The sequence below is a fragment of the Battus philenor genome, unplaced genomic scaffold (genome assembly GCF_028537555.1).
Source record: "Battus philenor isolate CCGP_79_NKW_IND1 unplaced genomic scaffold, ilBatPhil1.0.hap1 SCAF_3, whole genome shotgun sequence".
NCBI classification, from domain to species: domain Eukaryota; kingdom Metazoa; phylum Arthropoda; class Insecta; order Lepidoptera; family Papilionidae; genus Battus; species Battus philenor.
The window spans coordinates 16,311,961-16,339,627 of record NW_027181693.1 but is presented as its reverse complement, the minus strand read 5'-3'; the positions used below and the strand labels follow the sequence as shown (position 1 = coordinate 16,339,627).

At 34.0% G+C, this 27,667-nt stretch overlaps 1 protein-coding gene across 1 annotated transcript in view; it reads left to right on the top strand.

Annotated features, from left to right (window-relative positions):
* The window catches only part of LOC137927008 (metabotropic glycine receptor), a 109,332-nt gene that overhangs the window by 59,762 nt on the left and 21,903 nt on the right, over window positions 1-27,667 (top strand). The window contains exons 2-3 of the mRNA XM_068770777.1: window positions 22,449-23,237; window positions 24,315-24,498. Coding sequence (XP_068626878.1) covers window positions 22,449-23,237; window positions 24,315-24,498 — 973 coding nt within the window. The remainder of the gene's footprint in view (window positions 1-22,448; window positions 23,238-24,314; window positions 24,499-27,667) is intronic.

Genomic DNA, 27,667 nt, shown 5'->3' with positions numbered 1-27,667 from the left:
AAAATTATCATGCCGTATTTCACGTGGGGGTATATTTTTCGGCCAAATATAAAATCGGGAGCATGTTCGTCTAATATTCATAAACTAATTTCATTCCACGATAATGTAATGAAAATTTCTCGTGGAATGATTGGACCCAATAATTGAATCGAAGGCGCCCAAAGCCTCGAACCCAGCTAAGAGGATTTGTTTGGGTAAACTTGAAGGGACCTACGAAACCTTCTTATGAAAATTTTGTAACAATTTTCATGAAATATAAAATTTTTAAGGTGTAAAAGCTTTAAAGTGGTGAATTTATAGCTCATTTTTATGGCGTATGCTATACAAAAATAGTAAAGTAGTACGTAGTAATTACATTATAAAAGAATATTTACACAAGGTGTTTTAATGTGATTCTCTTCATTCTTAATTTGATTTAACTTTTTTTCGTTTATGTTTACAACCATCTTCTATATGCGTGTGTGTATGTATACATATAAGTACGATAGAGTACACTATGTTTAAATCACCGGGGCATGGAATTATTTTAAGAAATATATAGGATTGACTGACAGAGAGATATTTACTAAAACTCATGTCTTATGTGCGCAAAGCAGATTTTTGTATTGTTTTTAGTTCGGAAAAGCGATACATATATACTATATATAAATATATATATACATATATATATATTTATATTTTTATATATATATATAAATATATATATGTATATATATATATATATATTATTGCCCAAACGATTAACTGGCAGAGAACGCCTTCGGTATTAAGTTCGCCTCTATACAAAATAGTATGAAAAGTTTTTAAGTAAAGCAATAAATAGTAAAAATAAATGATTTCAGAAATAATAAATTATTTAATACTTAAAAAGCATTTTAAAATTATTAATTATCATAAAATTTTCCGATACTATGTTGTATTCGAATTTTTTTAAATTACAAAAATTGTGCTAGTGATGTCAAAGAGAAATCAATATTCAAGAAAAAATTCAAATAAAAATATTTCTTCGACAAATATTACGTTGTCGCACGATGACGCTTTATTTTTTTATGGGGAGACTATTTTTAGGGGCCGCTTATACACCCTTATATTGGAAGCAATGGGATTTTCTTACAATTCAATATATATTTTTACGTATATTTTTATTTTTTTAATTTCTTTTTTGTGGTCATAATCTCAGTCATCAATACGTCAATTTTTTATCACATTATCTCACATTACTCTGGCTTACTATTCTTCTATACAACTCCCTTGCTTCTCCATCGCACCTAAAATATTACAGTAGTCCTAAAGTATGACAGTAAAATTTAATTTTTGTCCTTGGTATATATATATATATACCTTCTTTTCATCTAGTTACACTCTTTCATCACCACGTTTGATATTGTAGAAAAAACCAGAGAATAGTCGTCTCCTTGGCTATTTGAACGATCGAGAGCTACCCAATGTATGTCAGAAAGAGATACTCTGTGTTTGGCACTAATCGGTGTAACATAACTCCTGAAGATGCCCCGTGGAGGGGTGAAACACGTGTTGAGTAATTTGGCGGTGGCGGTTGTGTGATTCGCATTGTTTGCCGCATACGCATTTATCAGCGGGCTGGCGGGCGGTGCACTTTGTTGCACGACTACCACTGCATGTGCGGAAGTGGCTAAATATTGGTCCTTTTCTTACTTAGGATAGACTTCCGCAAGGTAACGCCTGATTCCATTAAATAGAGAGACCATTTTTGTTTGCATTAAAAGTTTAAACATAATGTCATTCTAAATTTAAACGCGTGCTATTCAAAATAACGACACCTGTATTTTTGAGCATTCATTAAAACGACAAGCGTGAAGTTTGAATAGACACTTAACACTTTGTGTCCTCTCCGAAACAGACGCAGGTGAAAACGGAATAATTTCGCTCGAATGTTATTTTTTTTCAGCAAACTTTTTCATATCTCTTTACTTGTGAAATTACAACTTTTTACTCCATTGTTTGAGTCACTTGTTATAAATGATTTAAAAAACAAAACTCACTGAACACTCCGAAAACAGTTTAATGTATTTTTAAATGATAATAAAGCAGCATAAATTTAATAACTCATTTGTGGGAGACTGCGAACAGTTTTATGACACACTGCTGTGTAATGTGTCTATGCAATAATTTTAAAAAGTTTATTAAACAAAATTTGTTATAAAATATATTGTAGTTTCACAGGAACAGTTTTTACTCAATCATTCACTCACACTCGTTTATTACTATCCCACTCTTACATCCTTCTTGGTATATCTCACTCATTCTTTTTCGTACAACCTTGGGTTCACAGGAACAGTTTTTACTCAGTCATTCATTCAAATTCGTTTATTACTATCCCACTCTTACATCCTTCTTGGTATATCTCACTCATTCTTTTTCATACAACCTTGGGTTCACAGGAACAGTTTTTACTCAATCATTCGTTCACACTCGTTTATTACTATCCCACTCTTACATCCTTCTTGGTATATCTCACTCATTCTTTTTCGTACAACCTTGGGTTCACAGGAACAGTTTTTACTCAGTCTTTCATTCACATTCGTTTATGACTATCTCATTCTTACATCGTTCATAGTATATCTCACTCATTCTTTTTCGTACAACCTTGGGTTCACAGGAACAGTTTTTACTCAGTCATTCATTCACATTCGTTTATGACTATCTCATTCTTACATCGTTCATAGTATATCTCACTCATTCTTTTTCATACAACCTTGGGTTCACAGGAACAGTTTTTACTCAGTCATTCATTCACATTCGTTTATGACTATCTCATTCTTACATCGTTCATAGTATATCTCACTCATTCTTTTTCGTACAACCTTGGGTTCACAGGAACAGTTTTTACTCAGTCATTCATTCACATTCGTTTATGACTATCTCATTCTTACATCGTTCATAGTATATCTCACTCATTCTTTTTCATACAACCTTGGGTTCACAGGAACAGTTTTTACTCAATCATTCGTTCACACTCGTTTATTACTATCCCACTCTTACATCCTTCTTGGTATATCTCACTCATTCTTTTTCGTACAACCTTGGGTTCACAGGAACAGTTTTTACTCAGTCATTCATTCACATTCGTTTATGACTATCTCATTCTTACATCGTTCATAGTATATCTCACTCATTCTTTTTCGTACAACCTTGGGTTCACAGGAACAGTTTTTACTCAGTCATTCATTCACATTCGTTTATGACTATCTCATTCTTACATCGTTCATAGTATATCTCACTCATTCTTTTTCATACAACCTTGGGTTCACAGGAACAGTTTTTACTCAGTCATTCATTCAAATTCGTTTATTACTATCTCATTCTTACATCCTTCTTGGTATATCTCACTCATTCTTTTTCGTACAACCTTGGGTTCACAGGAACAGTTTTTACTCAGTCATTCATTCAAATTCGTTTATTACTATCTCATTCTTACATCCTTCATAGTATATCTCACTCATTCTTTTTCATACAACCTTGGGTTCACAGGAACAGTTTTTACTCAATCATTCGTTCACACTCGTTTATTACTATCCCACTCTTACATCCTTCTTGGTATATCTCACTCATTCTTTTTCGTACAATCTTGGGTTCACAGGAACAGTTTTTACTCAGTCATTCATTCACATTCGTTTATGACTATCTCATTCTTACATCGTTCATAGTATATCTCACTCATTCTTTTTCATACAACCTTGGGTTCACAGGAACAGTTTTTACTCAATCATTCGTTCACACTCGTTTATTACTATCCCACTCTTACATCCTTCTTGGTATATCTCACTCATTCTTTTTCGTACAACCTTGGGTTCACAGGAACAGTTTTTACTCAGTCATTCATTCACATTCGTTTATGACTATCTCATTCTTACATCGTTCATAGTATATCTCACTCATTCTTTTTCGTACAACCTTGGGTTCACAGGAACAGTTTTTACTCAGTCATTCATTCACATTCGTTTATGACTATCTCATTCTTACATCGTTCATAGTATATCTCACTCATTCTTTTTCATACAACCTTGGGTTCACAGGAACAGTTTTTACTCAATCATTCGTTCACACTCGTTTATTACTATCCCACTCTTACATCCTTCTTGGTATATCTCACTCATTCTTTTTCGTACAACCTTGGGTTCACAGGAACAGTTTTTACTCAGTCATTCATTCAAATTCGTTTATTACTATCTCATTCTTACATCCTTCATAGTATATCTCACTCATTCTTTTTCGTACAACCTTGGGTTCACAGGAACAGTTTTTACTCAGTCATTCATTCACATTCGTTTATGACTATCTCATTCTTACATCGTTCATAGTATATCTCACTCATTCTTTTTCGTACAACCTTGGGTTCACAGGAACAGTTTTTACTCAGTCATTCATTCACATTCGTTTATGACTATCTCATTCTTACATCGTTCATAGTATATCTCACTCATTCTTTTTCATACAACCTTGGGTTCACAGGAACAGTTTTTACTCAATCATTCGTTCACACTCGTTTATTACTATCCCACTCTTACATCCTTCTTGGTATATCTCACTCATTCTTTTTCGTACAACCTTGGGTTCACAGGAACAGTTTTTACTCAGTCATTCATTCAAATTCGTTTATTACTATCTCATTCTTACATCCTTCATAGTATATCTCACTCATTCTTTTTCGTACAACCTTGGGTTCACAGGAACAGTTTTTACTCAGTCATTCATTCACATTCGTTTATGACTATCTCATTCTTACATCGTTCATAGTATATCTCACTCATTCTTTTTCGTACAACCTTGGGTTCACAGGAACAGTTTTTACTCAATCGTTCATTCACATTCGTTTATTACTATCTCATTCTTACATTCTTCTTAATATATCTCACTCATTCTTTTTCATACAACCTTGGGTTCACAGAAACAGTTTTTACTCAATCATTCATTCACATTCGTTTATTACTATCTCATTCTTACATTCTTCTTAATATATCTCACTCATTCTTTTTCATACAACCTTGGGTTCACAGAAACAGTTTTTACTCAATCATTCACTCACATTCGTTTATTACTATCTGACTCTTACATTCTTCATAGTATATCTCACTCATTCTTTTCCTTACAACCTAGGGTTCACAGGAACATTTTTTACTCAATTACTTATTCACACTCGTTTATTACTATCTCACTCTTACGTCCTTCTTAGTATATCTCACTCATTCTTTTTCATACAACCTGGGTTCACAGAAACAGTTTTTACTCAGTCATTCATTCACATTCGTTTATTACTATCTCATTATTACATTCTTCTTAGTATATCTCACTCATTCTTTTTCATACAACCTGGGTTCACAGAAACAGTTTTTACTCAGTCATTCATTCACATTCGTTTATTACTATCTCATTCTTACATTCTTCTTAGTATATCTCACTCATTCTTTTTCATACAACCTTAGGTTCACAGAAACAGTTTTTACTCAATCATTCATTCACACTCCTTTATTACTATCCCACTCTTACATCCTTCTTGGTATATCTCACTCATTCTTTTTCGTACAACCTTGGGTTTACAGGGACAGTTTTTACTCAATCATTCACTCACATTCGTTTATTACTATCTGACTCTTACATTCTTCTTAGTATATCTCACTTATTTTTCTTTTATCCGTCACAATAGCTTTAACTCTCAATCATTAACCTTTCATTTACTGCCTCTTATCGTTCAGCGATCATCCTAGATTGCTACTTTAAGATTTTCAATTTATGTATCTATTTACTTATTTATTGTTTTGACTTATATCTATATCACAGTATTATTACTAATTTTATTTATTATACTTCGTTATCTTTACGTCTTTAAACTTTACTGCGTTCTATTTCTTTTAATATCTTCACTTACTACCTTCTAGCATCAATCCAAGAAGTTCTGGAGGCTTTCTCCTTTGCTAACCAATGACGCGATATACCCTTCTATACGAGACTGCCTGTGATCAACTGTAGTTTTAATGTTTTCTTAAGTACTAATAGGGCAAATTTTAAAGACATTGTTAAAATGGTCACATAAAATACCCGTCTCTGTTTGTTTTCTTTATTGGCCTCCGTTTGGAACCTCTATTTTCTTTTGCAGGTACATTATTTACAGTAGATTTTTAACTATTTTTCTTTTGTTATTTCCAGGCTCTTGTTTTGTCTTTTTTAATGTCTTTTATTTATTCCTCTATTGTCATTCTTATTCTCTTCCATCCCTTTTTATACCTTGTTAGTTATACATTTCTTCTCTTCCTCTGCCCTCCAGAATACGGTAATAATCCTAAATTTTTACTTTGAATATTTATTTTGCAATGTTTATATTTATTAATATTTTATTTTGTATCAATTATGTTATTTTTCTTTAATAATATACATTTCCACGTCACAATTTTCATTCGTCTTATTTAATTATAAATAAATATATATATATATATATATATATATATATATATATATATATATATATATATATATACATATATATATATATATATATTTATAATTAGCCGCTATAAATACAAATATAAATAATACCCGAAAATGATTTAAAAATACTAAACAAATTATAGCATATGCATATACAAAATAAAATAAACGTTTTTGAATATTAATAATAAACAACATTTTTTTATAGTCTTTTTTTTACAATTACCAACAGCACATTTGGGTATTTCAGACGCCTTTTGTAATGGTTCTTGATGATATTTCCTTCCTCTGTTTTGTTTTCGTTTCTCTCTCGTCCTTCATAATTTCTTTAATGTATTTTTCACTCTCGCGGAAGACTAATCATCTGCCATCATTAATAACACATATTGGTTGTTGACATTTATAAACACTGATATTTCTTGAATCAGATTTGTTTCTATATGAGCCTAGTTGGATTCGTTAGTTGAATTCTTTCTCCAAAATTTGGACCCACTTAGTTGTCCTTGGCTCTATTGATGTGATCTTTGAAGGAGGTGTTTACTTCGCAGTAAGCTGACAAGATGATTAATAATGAAATGACAGAGAGGTCAGTTTTATTTTAGTTCCTGTCGAATTGGACTCATCCAGAATTCTTCTTTTAGCATATACTAGTTTAGTATAAATAATCCTGAAAATAATATAAACTAATTAATATACTCGTAAAAAGTGTTTGGTTTACACTTATTTTAAATCAATTTGTATAAAACAATCTCTATTTAAACGGATCAATAACTTCTGGCAATGCAAAGTCTAACTGCAACAGATAATAAATAATAATTAGTTACAATACGTAGATATTCTAATTTTAAAAACGCTTCTACTATATTATCGTTACTTTATTTATTATTTCTGAAACCATTGTTAAACGGTTTTATTTAGTTCGACCCGTACGGAATTTGTTTATTTGGGTCATAATTAGAAATTGAAATCTGAGCACCTTCCCGTTATCAGATTGATCTGAAATTTGGTACACACATTTAATTTAGATGACAATACAATATAATAACATAACATTATAAATCTAAGATGGCCGCCGATACAAAATGGCGGATTACATATTTTTCCTTAACCCCTCAATATGGGTATCAAATGAAAGGGCTACACTAGTAAAACACGATGATTATGTCAAAATTTAAAATTCAAGATGGACGCCGTTCCAATATGGCGGACTAGGTAGATATTTTTCCACAACCACCACAATATGGGTATCAAAGAACCATTTAACTTAAAAGTTTTTTAAATGTTTTTTTTTTAAGATATGTTTTACCGGATATAAATTGACAGCTTATACATCTGTAACTAACTACGAGAGATTTGTACTAACGTTTTTTTTTTACTTTAATATACTTTTTAAACTGGCCAGTTTAAAAAACTTTTAGTGTCATGTACATTCGAAGCTAAGTATTTTTTATCTTGTTATATATATTGTTACAAATATATATCTAGTGTATAACATTCATATATCAAACAAAAGTTGGGTGAGGGTTTAATTCTTGCCCTTGAAGCGGTTCCGAATTGGAGCGATGCCAACTCTGGTCGATTTCGCGGCAACGAAATGTCACCCTTGTTTGTCATTGACAAATAAGACTGGAGTCTCAACGTCCGGGCCACTTTCAACAGATGTTGAGATACCATTGGAAGACAGAGTGAGGTTTGTTTTTTTTATAACAAAACACTCTCTTTTTAGGAACAAAGATCCTTTTTCTTTTAATAAATATTATTTCTGCAAAAAAACCTATACCAATAACTTATGATTTTTGTGTGATAATTAATCTTTTTTAATTACTTTATTATGAATTGTTATAAAACACACCACAAGAAAAACACGTGAAGTTCTTTCTGAGCTCGATTCGGATTTCTAGTAGGTTTCACTTAAAGGCTATCATTATTTAAGTTGGCAATGACATGCGTTTGAATCAACGTACTTTATTTATACATCAAACGTTATATATATATATATATATATATATATATATATATATATATATATATATATATATATATATGTGTGTGTATATAATGTGTGTGTGTGTGTATAGGTATATATATATATATATTACACGGACGAAGTTAATTAAATATGTCTTTGGGGGAGGCCTACATAAAATTAACAAATAAAGTTTCACATATTCCGATTCACTAAAAACTATTGAATGCTATAATAAGATTTATTTAATTATATACCTTTAATTTTAGATATATAATTAAGAAACAGGTCTGAGATATATTATGTAACTTTATTATATATACAACCGTATCTATGAAAGATCTTTTAACTTTTCTTTAGACAAAATTTAGATGTTACGATTTTATTTTTTTTCTTGTATATATCACGTTTCTGTAAATATATTTCATATGAGATTGAAAATTATATCAATTCGATACCAGTTTCGACCTTTTCAAGTGATCGACATAGACGCTCCCAAGTGGACAAAAACAAATATCAAACTACACTTATCCACTGCGGAGATTAAAGGCTTCTACGAAACTTACAACCTTTTTGTGGCTAACCTTTCTCCGTGTATTCATATGATCGTTCTATTGATTTTCAGTTTACTTATTTAGAAAAGCAAATCAGATATAGATTCATTGAAATCGTACAATTAATGGTTATATATTAAAAATTCTCATGTGTACAACAATCACAATATTTATAATGTACAACAGAAAATAGGTAAGAAAAGTAGGTTAAGATGTAATAATTCTATGTACATAATTATAAAACTAATAAAAATATATGTACACTATATTCCCAGAGTTAGTACTTCAATATTTTCTTAAAATGCCTCTTCGGTAAACATATTTCAAAATACTTCAACAAATTTTTACATTTCTTTGACACGGTTATCAATAATTTTGAAGTACAAAACTTAGAATAGCAACATGTCTACAAATTAAACATAATAATAAAAAATACGTATTTTTATTTACACTAACTCCGAACCTGGTAATCAACAAGGCTAATTACTTAGACAAAAACTAGCATGAGACTGCACAGCGGTCAACAAAATAAACGAAAATAAGAAACGTAATTAGAATAAATACGAATTTCGACTTAGCAAAGGTTAATTACCTCGACACTAAGTAAAAAATAGATAATAATTAAACGGTTTTATTTAGTTCGACCCATACAGAATTTGTTTATTTGGATCAAAATTAGAAATTGAAATTTAAGCACCTTTCCGTTGTCAAATTGATCTGAAATTTGGTACACAAAATAGCGGATAACATATTTTTCCTTAACCCCCTCAATATGGGTATCAAATGAAAGGGCTACACTAGTAAAACACGATGATTATGTCGAAATTTAAAATTCAAGATGGACGCCGTTTCAATATGGCGGACTAGGTACAAATTTTTCAACAACCACCACAATATGGGTATCAAAAAACCGTTTAACTTAAAAGTTTTTTAAATGTATTTATTTTAAGATATAAACCACCCAGCGCGTCAGACCTGTGCGAAAAGAAAGATCAATTTAAACTGTACATAATAAATCCTTGGCAGAACTGAATTATCTTTGTGCAAAGTTATAAATAGATAATAAATTAAGAACAAATTCAGCATGAAACAGCATAGCAGTCACAAAACTCACAAAAAACGAACTAAAAATAACTGTAAAAAATTAAAAAACATTTGCTTACTTACTTATTTTCCTAGGAACATAACATGTATGTAAGTTAAATAACTTGAATATAAAATATCTTAAATATAGGCTGAAAAGGTTGCATTAACACAAATTACTAAATAATAAATAAAGCTGCCTCGACTTCCCTAAACTTAGTTTAAGTGTACCCTCACGCCTTCCCCGCCCTCCGAACCCTTCTCATCCTCATCTATCTTATCCGTTGGCTACTAAAGTAAACATTTCAGATATTTATCACATTACCTTGTCTATTTAAAAAATAAACTTTGATATAGTTTACCTACCAAATTTATATTTAAATTTTTAATCATTGAAGTTTGTAAACATAATGTAGTTTTTTTTTTGGGATTGATTATTCATAATAAATAACATAAAATGTGGTCGTGTATATATCAGATCCGATCCTGGCAGACGTGAATTATATAGTTGTATAGTTGTGAATTATAAGTTTCCACATCCATATGACGACGAGAACCTGGCATTGTAATCGGGAATAATGCCGAAACGAAAAAAACACAGCTAAACAAAGTGTGATCAAAGTATTGCGCTTAAAGCAAGACGGAGAACACAAACGATTGAAAATTTAAGAAATGGATAAATTTAAGCACTTTACTTTTTTGTCTACCCACTTGAAATCAACAAAAAAGTTAACTTTTAAAACATTATTATGAACTAATAAACATGTGTGCTAGAAGTGGTAGTGCTTCATTCTGTCAATGATTAGTATATGAGTTATTTATAAACACGATTAGAGACAAAGTTGCGGTGGGCCCTATTTTGTTTTGAGTAGTTTATAACATAAAGAGAAAACTAAATATATCATCTGGAAGCTTTGGATTCAGTTGACCGAAGTGCCCGTAGGTTAATTAACAACGAAATATTCTCAAATAGCAGACTACACACCTTTGAGCGTCGTCGTCGATTTGCCAGTTTGTAGGTTTTTTATAGGATACACTTTGGAGAGTGCTCGAAGGCTCTTTTCGAACTAATTGAGCCATCTCCATTCCTTTGTCGGACTACTAGGCGCAGGCAAAAGTTTCATCTATACGTTGTTGACACACCCAAATGTCGAACTAAATAGTTTGACAGGTCGTTTTTAGTGAGTCTTCTTCTTCTTCTTCCTTCCCTTTTTCCCTTTATTTGGGGTCGGGTCTCCTTATCAATTTGCGCCAGGCCACTCTATCCTGGGTTGTCCCTGCATCAAGTTGAAGGGTTTCCAGTTCTTTTCTGATATTAGACCACCACGTAGCTTTTGGACGCCCTCTCCCTCTTGGGAATTTTGGGAGGCTTAAGGCAGTTTTTACCACGTGGTCATCTGGTTTTCGTTGAATGTGGCCATACCATCGTAATCTTTTTTCCTGTAATTTGCTGGGGATCGGAGCTACCTTAAACGAACCAGTGAGTATCGCCAAGATTTAAAACGACCTGCCTGGTGTCTACTTTTCCTGATAGGTTGAAATCTGGAACCTTTAAGAGTAGAGTGAAAAGGTTTCTTTTGAACGGGCGTGTACAACCTTCGTCTTCATCTACACTTTCCATCGTGTGAGATGTAACACAAACGTCTATTTTAATACAACTATTTAAAAAATGAACAATGAACAGGAAAGTGAACCATCCTGTATATTCAAAGACCCGTAAATAACAATAATTATTGACCCGGAACAACAAAATCGTTTGAAGTAAAGTCATCCGAGTATACGAGACGAGTTGATGAAACGTGAAATTCGAGTTTTACAATTCCGTTCCATATTTATAGATTCATTTTTAAGGCGCTTAAAAATCGATTTTTGTTTTTGCCTTTTACAATTTATTCATAGACCCAGGTGTTCCGTGATAGCTTCATTCATCACACTCCAATGGCCTTTATATTATTTGAGAAACAAAAGGTTTTAGGGGTAAATTTTTTGATAAACAAACCGCTTTATTACTTTATTCTGTTATAATTAACTTATATTCAAATAGAAAAATAATACAATAAAACGTATTTCAAAAATATCACAGTATTTATCGACTTATTTAGCACTTCTTATACGATTTATTTATAACGGCTATCTCACTTCCAAAGGCATTCTCTACCAGTCAACAATTTTAGCAGTGCAGACATAAATTAATAAAGGTAGGCGAAACGAGATGTCTAAATATAAAATCATAAAATTTAATAATAACTATGATTAAAAACTCCTATATATATGTATATATATAACAAATTTACATATATATATATATATATAAATTTGTTATATATATATATATATATATATATGCATATATATATATATATATATATACATATATATATATATATATATGTATGTGTGTGTGTGTGTGTGTGTATATATACACATATATTAAAAAATCTACATATTATATTTAATGGAATCAGGCATTACCTTGCGAAAGTCCATCCTAAGTAAGAAAAGGACCTATATTTAGCCACTTCCGCACATGTAATGGTAGTCGTGCAACAAAGTGCACCGTCCGCCAGCCCGCTGATAAATGCGTATGCGGCAAACAATGCGAATTACACAACTGCCACCGCCAAATCACTCAACACGTGTTGCACCCCTCCACAAGGCACCTTCAGGAGTTATGTTACACCGATTAGTGCCAAACGCAGAGTCATTTTGTAGCTTATTTGTCATGAAATTTTAATATTTTTAATAAATAGGTGATATTTCTAAGTTTCCTGTAACAAGTATCTTTCTGGACTGTGTTATATTAAATTATTTCTTTGTAAGGCGACAGGAGAATAACTTATGGTAGTACAAAGTATACAAGGATATATAGTAAGCATTAATTATTTTTAATGTTTAGTAATTAAGTAAGTACCAAGATTGCTCGTCTGAAATTGCAGTTGGCAGAACACATAGCATACAACCAATGGTTGTTGGGGCCGAAAGGTTTTCGAGTGGCGACCACGAGGAGGTAGACGCGACGTGGGTAAGCCGGGGGGGCTTCATCAGGTAGACCGACCACATAGTTAAGATTGCAGAAGGTCGCTGGATGTGAGTGCAGGACTAACCATCACGGCTATCTTTGGGGGAAAACTATGCCCTACAGTGGGCGTCCATCGGTTGATAAAAAGAAGAAGTAAAATAGAATTTTGAAAACGCTCTTTACTGTATTATTCTTATGTTAGTTTTTATTTCTAATATTTAATGGAATCTGGCGTTACCTTGCGGAAGTCCATCCTAAGTAAGAAAATTACCAATATTTAGCCACTTCCGCACATGCAGTGGTAGTTGGCAACAAAGTGCACCGCCCCCCAGCCCGCTGATAAATGCGAAAATTTTATTTCTGATACCATTCATTTTTGGTTAGAATGTACTTAACGTAAATTGATATCAAATGATTCATATATTCGCCCGTTTAAAACTTTTATATATATTTTGGATCATTATGTATATATACATATATAATACAGCATACTAGAATATAATTTTAATCAAAACTAAAAGTAACATATATCACAACAACATCTGTTACTAATGAAAAGAAAAAAGAATTTTCTTTCGAAATATCTCATTAACTGCAACGTAACGCAACCAATCAGAGTTCTGTTGTGAGTTTATACGTCAACAGATGAAAAATTACGGCAGAACACTGGAACAAGAAATACTGGAGTAGATTTAATCAAAAACTTTTCTGATACAATTATGTACAAAACTATTGAGACGATTGTTAACTTTGGTAATTTCTTTGTAACTTTAAGTGGCGAGAAAGAGAAAACTATAGCTCAAGGTAGGGAAACATTTTTAATATTTCTAACGATTTTACAAAATTTGTAATTTTTCGCGTGATGTAATTAAATACGTATTTAACGGATATATAAATATAGATATTAAAAATATAGTATCTATACAGTTCACTCTATGTTTGGTACTAATCGGTGTAACATAACTCCTGAAGATGCCCCGTGGAGGGGTGAAACACGTGTTTATGTAATTCGCATTGTTTGCCGCATGCGCATTTATCAGCGGGCTGGCGGTGGACTCTGTTGCACGACTACGACTGCATATGCGGAAGTGGCTAAATATTGGTCCTTTTCTTACTTACAGTATCTATATTGGTATGACAAATAAATTATTAACAAATGTGTATTATTTGAATAATATTAATTAAATATCTTACTTATCTTTATAATTTAGTGAATCTGAAATTCTATGATGGCATTAATCAGTATTTTTAGATGCCAGTTAGTTAATACTGATCGGTGTTAGAAATTTGGGATTCTTAAAGGAAACTCGTGTACATTTATCGACTCCGTAAGGCCTCATAAGGAGGTCACTCAGAGAGCAATGGAGAGGACATTGCTCAGAGTTTCAGTGAAAGATGACATCACGACGTAGCTCTAAGAATTGCTCGTATGAAGTAGTCGGGGGACATCGCTCATGCAACCACTTGTTCTTGGGGCCGATAGGTTCTCGAGTGCCAACCATGTGCCCGTAGACGCGATAGGTGAACGACATAGGTATGGTATCGGGAACTCGCTGTAGTGATCTTTAAGGAAGATATATGCCCGATCGAATAAGTAGGATCGTCAGATCGGCTCGGCCCGTATACAAGGGATATATGGGCCGAACCGATCTGACGAACAACCGTGTACAGTGCGAACCTTTATAAAATCTTCGGAGCCCTTATTTATTCTAAATCTAAATTCCATATAAACTTTACGTAGAAAAAATAAATAAAAATAGTCAGTTCTTAAATACGAATGATTAAAAATCGTTTTGTTATAACCGGTCTATATAACTAGACAACTTTATATAACCACTCAACAACAAGGCTTTAATTACAAAAATAAATTTAATTTGACGACTTATGTAAGTAACATTCCAATTTTTTTTTGTTATTAATCAAATATGATAAAGCTCTTCCGGTACAAATTTACGTAAACCCTATTTAATACATATCAAATGTTTTTTTTAAGCTACCTTCGTATGTATATGTACATGCAAAAATATTCCAACACTCGCACCTCATGCTCGACATTATGAATATAAATTAAAGCCTCCTTTTGAACAATTTTGTAATAAACCTACATGGCGACGTTACGAAAATTACAAAAAACGGAATTACGTAAATGCGTTTTTCAAAGCCCCTTCTACTCGCTCGCTGTAGGGATCAAATTCGCATCAGCGGCGTCTTCACACCCGCTCACCGATACTTCTTTCGTTTCTCGCACGGCCGCACAGAAAAATAACCTTTATAAACTGTTCCGAAGTTTAATACAGGTTGTCGATTTTACGGCTTCGATCCCGATTAATTTCACACACAATCCACACGCGTTAATGTTAAATTTCAAATATAGAAACGGACAACCATGAAGATGTATCTCTTTTCTCCTTATATTTTATACTTGATACAAATACCGTTACCGTATCGTATCTCCTTCTTGTTTTCAACCAACAAACGCTAGAAAGACATGGACCTTCCTCAAAGATAATGACATTACTTTCTCCCAAATTAGGTATGTCTACCATAAACCTGCGAATCCGTGCAAGTGGACCACCAGCTGGTATCGTATTGTAGACGAGCGTAAATATATATACATAAAAAGCGTTTTTAAAATTCGAATTGCTGTGGTTTTTTTACTATTTAGTCTACAGACTTTCAGCTGCCAGAAATCATTGCCTTTCGCATTCCGATTAAAAAAAAATTTCAGCTGATGGATGACTGACGTCATGCACTGCACGCATCCAGCGATTTCTCGATCTTAACTATGTCGTCAGTCATCCTATTGGAGGGTCTATCTAACTCGCGTCTACTGACTGGTGATCACCATTCGATAACCTTCCTTTTACTTACTATTAAAAGTGAAAGATCGAATATGAAATGAAGCAGAATAACCAAGACCATGAACGTAACTCGAAGAATTGCTCATCTGAAGCGGCAGTAAGTTTGGCACATCGCTTATCAGCTGCATGGACCGATGGCCGTTGGAGCCGAAAGGTTATCGAATGGCAATCACGAGTCAGTAGACGCGAGAGGTAGAGCCTCTACTAGGATGACTGACGACATAGTTAAGATCACGAGAAGTCACTGGATGCGAGAAGTGCATGACGTCAGTCGTTCATCAGCTGAAAAGTAGGATAATTTTTTTTAATCGGAATGTGAAAGGCAAAGACTTCTGGCAGCAGAAAGTCTGTAGAACAGATAATAGAAGAATTAACATAGTAATTCGAATTTTAAAAACGCTTTTTTTACGTATGTACGCTCGTCTACAATACGATACCAGCTGGTGGTCCACTTGCACGGATTCGCAGGTTTATAGTTTGCTATACTTTCATAGGCACACAATGGTAGTCATACATAATAAAAACTAATTGTCATCGAAATTCTAACTTTATATCTAGCGACAGTCCAAGCTCTTAAAGATACTTACCTCCAGTTACTCTGAAGGTCTATTAAAATGACCTAAGATTTAGGCAACCAATCCATTGTAATACGTGATGTAACAACTCGAGGACTTTAGTTCCTGCATAGAGTTGTATAGTGAATACCTTCTTCTTTCTTCAAACCTGATGTCCCTATAAACGCGTAAAAGTAAAAAGATTTTTAATGATGTGGATACATAACCTCGTTATAACGGAAATGCTGGCAGCTTTCGTCTTGTCCTGTTGGAAATTTCTGGGACTATCAATTACCAGCTGTGGACATTTTACAGAAGTTATATTGATGATAAAGCAGTATTTGTAATAATAATTGTGTTTCTTTTTAATACGAAAGTTATATCGTGCTAAAAGGTTACGATGTATCAAGGAAAACCTTTATCCGAAAGAGTATTTTTAACGTTAATCAAATTGTATTTGCGGAAGAAATTCGAAGTTACATTCCTTAAATATTTCCCGAAGGAAATTGGATGAAATGTCCAATTATATATATACAGGTTGTTTAAATAGATATTTCTAGTTTTAATATGTCCTAAAAATGTCTATTGAACGTCTTCTAGTTAAATATCCCCTGGTGGTTTGAGACGAAGTTAACCAAATTCAAATTTAATTTTTTTTATTATGTAAGATCATAACAATAATTTTTATGGCCCCCACTATTGAAGGCCTCTCGTACCTCTAATTTGTTGGGATCAGGGTCTTTGTTTACAAATAAGTTTTTCAAATTTTTATCTTTATTCTTCACTCACTTTCATTCTTTTGTTCTTACCTTTTTTCCTTCACAATATCTTTCATTTTGTTTTTTCTTCCTCCATGCTTTCATCGCCTTACATTTCTTACATTTCTTTTATTCTTTATTTTATTACTTACCCTATTTTTTATAACACAATTTTCTTTTTTTGATTTGACTTTTTTAATACAATACTACTTTGTTCTTATTCTATTTTTAGTTTATTTTTCCTATTAATACTTGACTAGTTATTTGTGCAGTTTATTTTGTACTTATCTATACTGTTTTATTCCTTTTGACAGTATCACTCACCACCCAGCGAGCAAACGATAGGAATGATGGGCGAAGGTTGTCGTCGCTCATCATTAAGGCGATGCTCTCAAACATAACAATCATTTATAATAGTCGGCATAAAATTAAGTTTACGTTAGTTCGGAACGCGCCGATCACTGAGAAGAACGAACAAGAAACTCGGGGTTTGTCATTTTTTAATGATTGTATTAACAATTTAAAACCCTGAACTTAGAGCAATTCATTTACAAACTTCTATGTCTAGAACAGTGATTCCCAAAGTGGTCTGTATCGACCCCTAGGGGTCTATGACAACCTGCAAAGGGCCTACGTCAGCAAAAAAAAATTTGGGGGTCCATAAATGAAAATGGCGGTCCACGATAGTGGATCTCAACACATACACTGATAGTACCTAAATAGGTACTATCAGTGTATGTGTTGAGATCCACTTACATCATACTATCTTATAATATCAAAACATTTACATTATTTATAAAAGTACCTATGAAGTGAAAAAATTGTTTATTTAATGTTGCGTATATTTTAGATAACAGATACAAAATTTTATTTTGCGTAGTTTTAATTTAAATTCAATTAATAAATGTATAAATTAACATGTGTTTTTACTTTAAGTTTTTAACACTAAATTTCACTACAGTTAGAAATTTACAGGAAATCAATATCAGGTAAGTAGGGGGTCTACCCAACACGGAAAAACATGGCAAGGGGTCTACGACGCAATAAAGTTTCGGAAACTCTGCGATAAATGAACAGACGTTTATATCTTCTAGGCAAATAATACTATCTGGTAGGTAAAAAATGAATAAAAAAATATTTCCCCCAAGCTTACAATACCTTAGAGGACACAATAAAGTTACATTTCTAATACGTCATATACACGCTGCCTGTTCTTCCCTGATCTTAGTTTCCGAGTCAACGGAGCGTTTCGTTCCTCTCTAATATCACTAAAGCATTTCTTTACAAATAATGGAAATCTCTTTTATTTTTATTTCATTCGAAATACACGCTACATTCACGACATTGTGTATAAATTTTTTTTTTATCAGTCATAAAAAGATTCATAGAACGCATTTAATATTTGAAAATATATTAGATGTGTAGAAATAAAATAAGTAATCTTCATAAAACTTTTCTAAAATTCAGGTTTTATTAGTTGTATATTTGGCGGTTTATTTTATTTAATTAAAAAATTTCTTAAGTAAGAAAAGGACCAATATTTAGCCACTTCCGCACATGCAGTGGTAGTCGTGCAATGAAATGCACCGCCCGCCAGCCCGCTGATAAATGCGTATGCGGCAAACAATGCGAATCACACAACCGCCACCACCAAATCACTCAACACGTGTTTCACCCCTCCACGGGGCATCTTCAGGAGCTATGTTACACCGATTAGTGCCAAACACAGAGACTCTGTGACTCATTTATCAGCGGGCTGGCAGGCGGTGCACTTTGTTTCACGACTACCACTGCATGTGCGGAAGTGGCTAAATATTGGTCCTTTTCTTACTTAGGATGGACTTCCGCGAAGTAACGCCTGATTCCATTAAATAAAAAAATTCTTAGTTATAAATACAGGCCATGAAATATTAATAATACAAAAATAATAAAAAAAACCTGCCATGTTAGCATATCCAGGTAACGTCTACCGTTTCGTGATCACCACTCGAAAAACTTTCGACCCCAACAGCCACCAGTTGCACGTGACATGTGCCCTGTCCACTACTACTTTAGATGATCAATTCTACCTACGTTGGTAACCTTGGTTCTTATGCGAATCACTTCATTTCGAGGATGTATGATGATGTAAGCCTCTACCTCCAACTCCAATGTCTCAAAGTGTTCATTGTAGATCTCTAAAAACGCCGTGGTGAAATGTCTATTGACAAGAATCAAATGAAGCACCTGGAACTGGATAGTTCACACGCTTCGTAGGAACCCTGATCATATACCGAGGCAAACCTTGGAATGGTGCCCTCAAGGAAAGCGAAGACGTGGCCGCCCAAAGAAAACCTGGCGGCGGACGATCACTGCAGAAGTGAAGGCAGTTGGAATGACGTGGAGCTAAATAAAACACGAGGCACAAGACATCTTGGCCCTTAATATCTCCAGCTCCAACATCTCAAAGTCTCCAATGTAGATCTCTGAAAATGCTGCGGTGACATGTCTATTAACCAGAATCAAACGAAGCACCTGGAACTGGATAGTCCACACGCTCCGAAGCTACCCTGATCACATACCGAGGCAAACCCTAGAATGGTACCCTCAAGGTGGCCGCCCAAAGCAAACCTGGCGGCGGACGATCACTGCAGAAGTGAAGGCAGTTGGAACGACGTGGAGCGAAGTAAAGCGCGAGGATCAAGACCGCTCGGGATGGAAACGTACTGTAAATGCCCTCTGCATCTTCTTGGGGACATAGGAATAAATGAATGATGATGTAAGCTATGTGAGCCCGTTTTGAAATAGGCACACCCCATTTCCTTCCTTGAGTTTCGTACGAAATGACAGTGAGATCAGTGTCCAGAGGATGGGCAACAGCATCCTCTGCGTGTCATAACATCACACTGCCATTACCAACCCGCTTGCCTAGCGTAGCTATTATGTTATATCCTCCATCGTTGTATTTCACTAAAAATATTTTCTTTTCATCACAAAAAATTCAGTTTCATAATCATCATCATTTCAACAGGATGTCCAGGTCTGGACAACTTTCGCCATAGAATTAATATTCGAGATTTTTTATAAGAAAAAATCAAAAATTAGGAGAATCATAGACTAACGAAATTGACCAATACAGCCTAGCAAGTTGAACTGGCAGAGAGCAAACCACGTAAAGCATTAAGGTTCTCGCACCTTGTTAAGGTCCTCGAATGACGTTGGGTACAGGCTTCCAATAGGTTCCATCCGAAATATATAGGAACATCTCTGTCCAACAGTGTACGTTCTTTGGCTGAGATATTGGTGATGAAGTTTCTTGTGAGTTCTTACCTGATTAGTAGGCGTTCAGAACCTTCACTGCTTTACTTAAAATTATGGAAGATATTATAGCGAAGCAAGATTCAAATTGTATCCAATACCTTCTTTAGATGTACAAAGTTGTTATTATAAATGATCCAAAATTGAAGGTAATCTAACTAAACATATTTATAAAAAAAGGATACAGCAAAATTAGAACCCATACCTCCTTATATATTTACGAGAGATGCTAGAGCTATTTATAGTGAAGCCACTGTTCGTGTACAGGAGTCACTCACTATTATGGAGACAAGGGATCAAGAGGAATTATTCAGTACACTGAGTGTTTTATAATTCAACATAGAAAAGAAAATCGGAGAGCTTTTTAAATAATACATGCTTCGGACCATTGCGACGAAACTGGAAATGATTTGATATTTTTCATTCGCTGCTCTTTATTTATTTTATCTATTTGTATTTCTATCTTCACCTACATTCTTATTGTTGATGGTTCAGATCTTCAAAACTTGGTACTTCCCTATAGCAGCTTCAATCGCCACGATAACCTGATCATCATTTTCATCATGGAAGCCAACAGACACCTACTGCAAAGTATATACCTTCTCTATAGCTAACTGCAATAACCGTTGTCTCGCGTCTTGGTAGAACTTTCCATGGGTAACATACTTACGTTAGTATACTTGATGGACACCCAAGTCCTATCACATCAAAATTTTTAAGATTGATTCTGGTTAACCTATCCGGCACATTAGATGCATTTTTCATGAACCAATCACCCTGTATTACCTACTATTAAACGTAAGGGATGTGATAAGAAATGGGGAGTTCCGCAGAAGAACTAACATCACCGACGTAGCTCGAAGAATTGCTCATCTGAATTGGCAGTGGGCACATCGCTCGTTCAACCGATGGTCGTTGGAGTCAAAAGGTTCTCTGACCACGATCAGGTTGATGTGGCGTGGTCTCCCACTAGTACAGATGACATAGTTGGTCACGGAAATTTCCTGGATAAGGACAACACTGGACCAGTCATTATAAAGATCTTTGAGGGTAGACCTATGTCTTGCTGTGAGTGTATACCAGCTGAAAAGAATAATATTAAGAAGAATTGTCTTAACATAAATGAAATGTATGTTAAAATATCCTCTTCAATATCCCGGATTTTAAGTGAGATATCCTTGACAATTGCCACTTACTTGAAGTAATTTAATGTACTCGCGAACTGTAAGATAATTTATCAATCAAAATCGAGGTCGAGAACGATAAAGGCGAAGAAAGGCATACCTTAACAACTCCTTTTATAGCAACACAAGTCGAGCGCCGTACAAAATTGCCCCTAATAAATAATGCAGACGATCAATTGCCCACCGTAATGAAAACTCCGAACTGGTGTTGCTATAAACAAAATCCTCCTTTATAGGGTAAGATAGCAAATTTTACACGGCAATTTCATTGACTATGAAATCCCTTTTACGCGAATAAGGTCTTTACATGTCGTCTATCAGTAGCAGTAAACCGAAAGATATTTTTTTTAATAAAATGTTCAAATTTAGTTTTTCGGGCTACGAAAATAGAATCTCACCTTTGATGTTCGATTACCAATTAGATTTCTGAAGAGCTTGCTTCATCTGGTCAATGTGAACACAGTTTTCTACCAAGATTCGTAGCAGTGTGACGAAGATGGAAAACTAGTTTATGTTTTATGTACATTTACTAGTTAATACAAGATACTACAAGATTCATCCACAAATTAAGATTCAAAAAGATCGATTCAAGCATATATATATATATATATATATATATATATATATATATATATATATCACATATAATATATAATTACCATGTCCGGCACGACTTCAAAAAAATTCTGATTTTTTCCCATTTGTTACAGAGAGTATCGACAAATCGGGCGAAGATCCAGTAGTTGCAGCACTCAAACCCTACAGCGCTCCAGATGAAGACGAACCAAAAGAATCCACTGAATCATTCCACAAACTTTTTGGAAATTACTCCGGGAATAACCCTAAACAGGAACCTCTTGATGAAGTCTCCCTGTTAGATCACTTGTACAACGTCGAACACGGGTACGATAACAACGAAACTCAAAAATTAACAATGGAAGATATCTTAAGTGTTGAAACGCCTAAAGAATTTCCAAATGATACACTCGATGGCAATGAAAACGTGACTGCTATTAAAACAACTGTTCACGAAGACGTTGTAACAAAATTTTTAAGATTGATTGAAACACAGCATCTTTTAGGTGAAAACTGTACAGCTGGTACGCATTTGAATCTAGGAGAAGGAGTTGTGGATAGATATGCTCAAGAGAGATTTAGGATAGAAGCAGAATTAGCTGTCAATAGAGCTAATATGTTGACTAGATTGTGGAAATACGCCGGTCCGTCTGTTATGCATAATGAGTATCTGCTTCACGCAAGTGTTTTCTCAATGGTTGAATTTGACGATGATGTATTCGCAGCAGGAAATTGCTACGACCAGTACCAGTATAAGGATTACCAACTCTTTTGTCCATTCGCATACAGACTGCCCGAAGGTCCGATATTGGCGAAGGATCTGGCGGTGGAATATAAATATCTAAGCAATACCTCGGAGTGGTTCTATATAGCCCGCAAGAACGCGGAACGTGTGATAAGAAACTACAATCAGTTCCGTCGAGGTACGTATCGTGTTTGAATTTAGAAAATTTGATATGTTTTACAATGGTATAGTAAATTTATAGTTTTAGTGAATGATGTTTCAAGAGTATTTTGAAAAAAAGATGAAAAATAGGTTAGATTAAATTCAATTTTTGAGTGGTTTAGCGGTGGAAGATGTGTAATTCGCATTGTTTGCCGCATACGCATTTATCAGCGGGCTGGCGGGCGGTGCACTTTGTTGCGCGACTACTACTGCAAGTGGCTAAATATTGGTCCTTTTCTTACTTAGATTAAATTCGTTTTAACTTAAAAACATATCTAAGTTTAACTTGTTTCACAATAGTACACACAGTTTTGTAACTTTTAACAGTTATGGATATATTACTCGTTGTTCCTTACGCTAGTTGCTATGAGAAACATCACACGAATAATCAATTTAATTTGAGTGATTTTTATTGATTAAAAAATGACTTATAAACCTTTGCGAGCTCATGCACAGCAACTTTGGCAAATATCATCATATGATCAAACGTATAGTTTACGATTCTATAAAGTACATACAGACAAACATTCATTTTTATATATGTTAAAATATTTCAAAGACAATATCTAATCAAATTTTTAAATTAACTAGTTGTACCAATCTACAAGAACAGTCGTAGCACAGCGGTAGAGGACTACGCCATGCAATCGTAGATTATGAGTTCGATTCCCTGGAAACAAACTTGTATAATTTAGCTTTTATGTACAATTACATGGGAATGCAAGTCAATCGCCAATCGTCTTCTTTCTTCTTTTACATTATCTTCGTTCTCTTTTCGAACTGTTAGCACGTCAACCTTCTTTGACAATTCTTTTTTTAAATCGACCTAGAGCTTTCTCAGATTTTTCTGATTAATAAAAAGATTTAACAATATGATGCACAGGGTCTTTTATTTACACTGTCAACATCACACTATTTCGAACTAAATTTTTTTTAAGAAATGTTATTAGAAATATTTCTGTCGTGCCAAATTAAACGCCGGATATAATATCATATAGAAAACTATAGTGGTTTATATTGGATATTCTGTAATTGATTGATATATTTTTCCCAGGATATAATACCTACACGCATAATGACACCGCGCACACGGAGAGAGAGTTTGACGAGATACTTTCGGTTACATACGAGGATGGGAAATGGTCGAAGCCTTACTACGATTGTGGAGGTGGAAACATCTGGATGCTCACATACACGGTTCCTTTCTTTGGATATAACAATGGAACATATTTCTTCAAGTAAGTCCATTTTAGTATTTAAATCTCTGGAGTAAGAAAAGGACCGATATTTAGCGAGCCACATTTATCAGCCAGACGCATTTATCAACGGGCTGGCGGGCGGTGCACTTTGTTGCACGACTACCACTGCATGTGCGGAAGTGGCTAAATATTGGTCCTTTTCTTACGAAAGATGGACTTCCGCAAGGTAACGCCTGATTCCATTAAATAAATCTCTGGAGGCATAAATGCCAGCAGCGCGAGACCTATCACCACGGCTATATTTGACGGAAGCCTATATCTTGCAGTGGCGTTTATAGACTGATATGAATTAAAGGAAGAGGGTGATGGCGTAGGAAGATTTGCAATAAATATATTCATAATACAGAGATACCAGGAGAGCACTTTATTTGGTACCAGTTGTATGTATTAACAATTTTAAAATTCCCTTTGCGTCACCTTTTCAAATAAACCAACCCCGTAGAGCGTTACTTTACCAGATCACAAAAGTACGAGTGTCTATCTAAGCGTTCAAATAGGAAGTCACTCAAAGCGAACTAGAGCAATAAGGTGTGCCGGTGAATTGAATACTGTTTAAGTAAATACTACTAACGCCATCTAGTGGATAGATGAACTTCATTTGGTTTGTGTCTATTGTATGTATTTTTATAAGTTGTCGTTCAATGAACTTTTTAATTTTACAACGACATAACTTAGAGATATATCACGGATGAGTATTGTAATACCGCACATAGTTGCTCACAAAGTGATTTACTAATTTTAGGAAGCCTAGGTTTATTTAAAGCGAAGATTCGAAATATGTTGCTTAACAAGTTGACGATATCATCATTATTCGACTGTTGCTTATTATATTTATAAATAGTATATATAATTATAGTAAATAGTACTCATTAGTATATTTACATAAGTTATTTTATGTGATTATTTTCCCTCTCAATTTGATTGTACTTTTTTATTTTATTTTTTGTTTTATTACCCGTTTCACTTACTTTCAGAGTAGAGAATGCCTTCAGTATTAAGTTCGCGGTTGTACACAAAATGTGTAAAAAGTATTTTAAATTTATATACAAAAGTTACTTTACCATTATTAATAGTTTTTCAGTATGCATCATATATAGTGATCATTGTGTATAATATACGTTATGAGAAAAGCACCAGAATAATTTAATTTGGAAAAAAATATATTTAATTCCCTTGAAAATGTAAATACATTTTTATAAAAACTTCATTTTAAAATAAAATTACGAAGGTTGCCAAGAGTGTTCAATATTGTGAAAAGGCGACAAACCTTGATTATTTTTATAGTAAAAGCTCAGACGATTACCTACAAATGATTTTCTTACCTTACGAAGCGGAGAGAAATGTACATAAGTTGGTAAAGGTAACTTAAATTTTGATATTCCGATAACGTCATAACTTTGATAAATTTCAACACTTTGCTAGTACAAAGGGTGTGAAATATTTTATTAAGTTCTAAAAATGGTTTTTATACTAACTCGTCTAAAGCACAAGTTAAACACACGAAAGTTTAAAAGGTATAAGTAGGTTTATCTTCAAAATTACTTTTAAAACTTGAAGTATGCTAATAGATACAATTCGCCTGCAACTAGTTGAAGCAAATACGTAAGTTGATTGATTTACCTTGTTTTCTCGTTATACCTTTAAGTGGCAGAAACGTTACTAATGGAACTTTCCAGGCATTCTATACAAGGGTGAATATACGAAGAAATTTCTTCTATTTACATCAAAATAAAACAAAAAAAAAATCCTGTACGTTTGGCTTTGTAAATGAAGGTTTCCTGCCAACGGCATTCACAAATTACATTTAGTTTAAAAGCATTGATATCGTTCAATACGTAAGCAAGATTGATTGTGGATTTTTTTGTAACTTTATTTTGGGTTTTCGTACATTTAATTCGTTGAAATTTTTGAGTTTTATGTGTGTTTAATTTATACACGATAATACGTATAATAAATCATACATCTGACACTATTTGTCAAGCATTTTTACAATAAATTTGCTTTCAAAAATTGAATTTTAAAATTTTACAATCTCACATCGCCTTATATACTTATGTGGACGTAAACATAAGACGTAACATCTTTGCACTCTATCGCGTTGTAGAAAGAGAGGCGCTATGTTACTCTAGGCTTTAGACCCTCTTTACGAAGGCTTCGTTGCGTTAGCTATCACCTTAACCAACCAGACACGCCGCCTAACTAACCAAATATTAAAAGATTGTCCCCACGTTGAATTTAAAGTTTGGTCTGAATCCTTCAACACATATATCTCCCGCTCTTGCCTCAACCGTATATGATATTGAGTATATATATATATTTTCAACAATATATAAAAAGCTCAGAATAGATTGCTACTAGGTCCTAAAGTTTATAGAGAGAGATCGTGAACCTGCTAACGCAGTATAGAAAGTCCATCCTCAAGAACAAGGATATATAAACTTCGTTGAAAAACATTGGACGCTAGCCGCTTCCAACCTGTCTTATTGGATATCTATGACGACCTATCAACATATTACGAAAAACATTTTTATTAATATAACAATTAGCATTGAGATCGATATCCGTATCCAGAACTCGCTGAGATGCAGTGCAGCACTTCACAAGGTTCTAGTGTCTAGGCTCCTAAGCAGAAGTACAAAAGTCCGTATCTACAAAACCGTAATACGACCAATATTGATGTATGGCTGTGAAGTTTGGACGCTAACTTTGAAAGAAGAACAAAAACTGTTAGTAACGGAACGCAAAATCATGCGGAAGATCTTGGGACCAGCGAGAAATCAAGACGGATCTTGGAGGCTCCGAAAGAATGCCGAAATTCAGACTATAGTAGCACAGCCAAATATCATTGGCGAATATAAAGCTCAACGAATCCGCTGGCTTGGTCACTTGGAGCGAATAGGATCGGATCGGAGCGTGAAGGTAGCGTACCTGGAAAAACTGAGGGGTCGAAGACCAGTGGGTAGACCCAGGTATCGCTGGATCGACTGGTTGAGGCAGACTTGCGCGAATTGAATGTCAGCCAATGGCAGACGATGGCGCAAGATAGAGGAAAGTGGAAGTCTCTCGCTTCGGAGGCCAAGACCCCCTTTGGGTCACTGAGCTAGCGGAGTAGTAGTAGTAACAATTAGCATTGAAATTTTTAAAACTG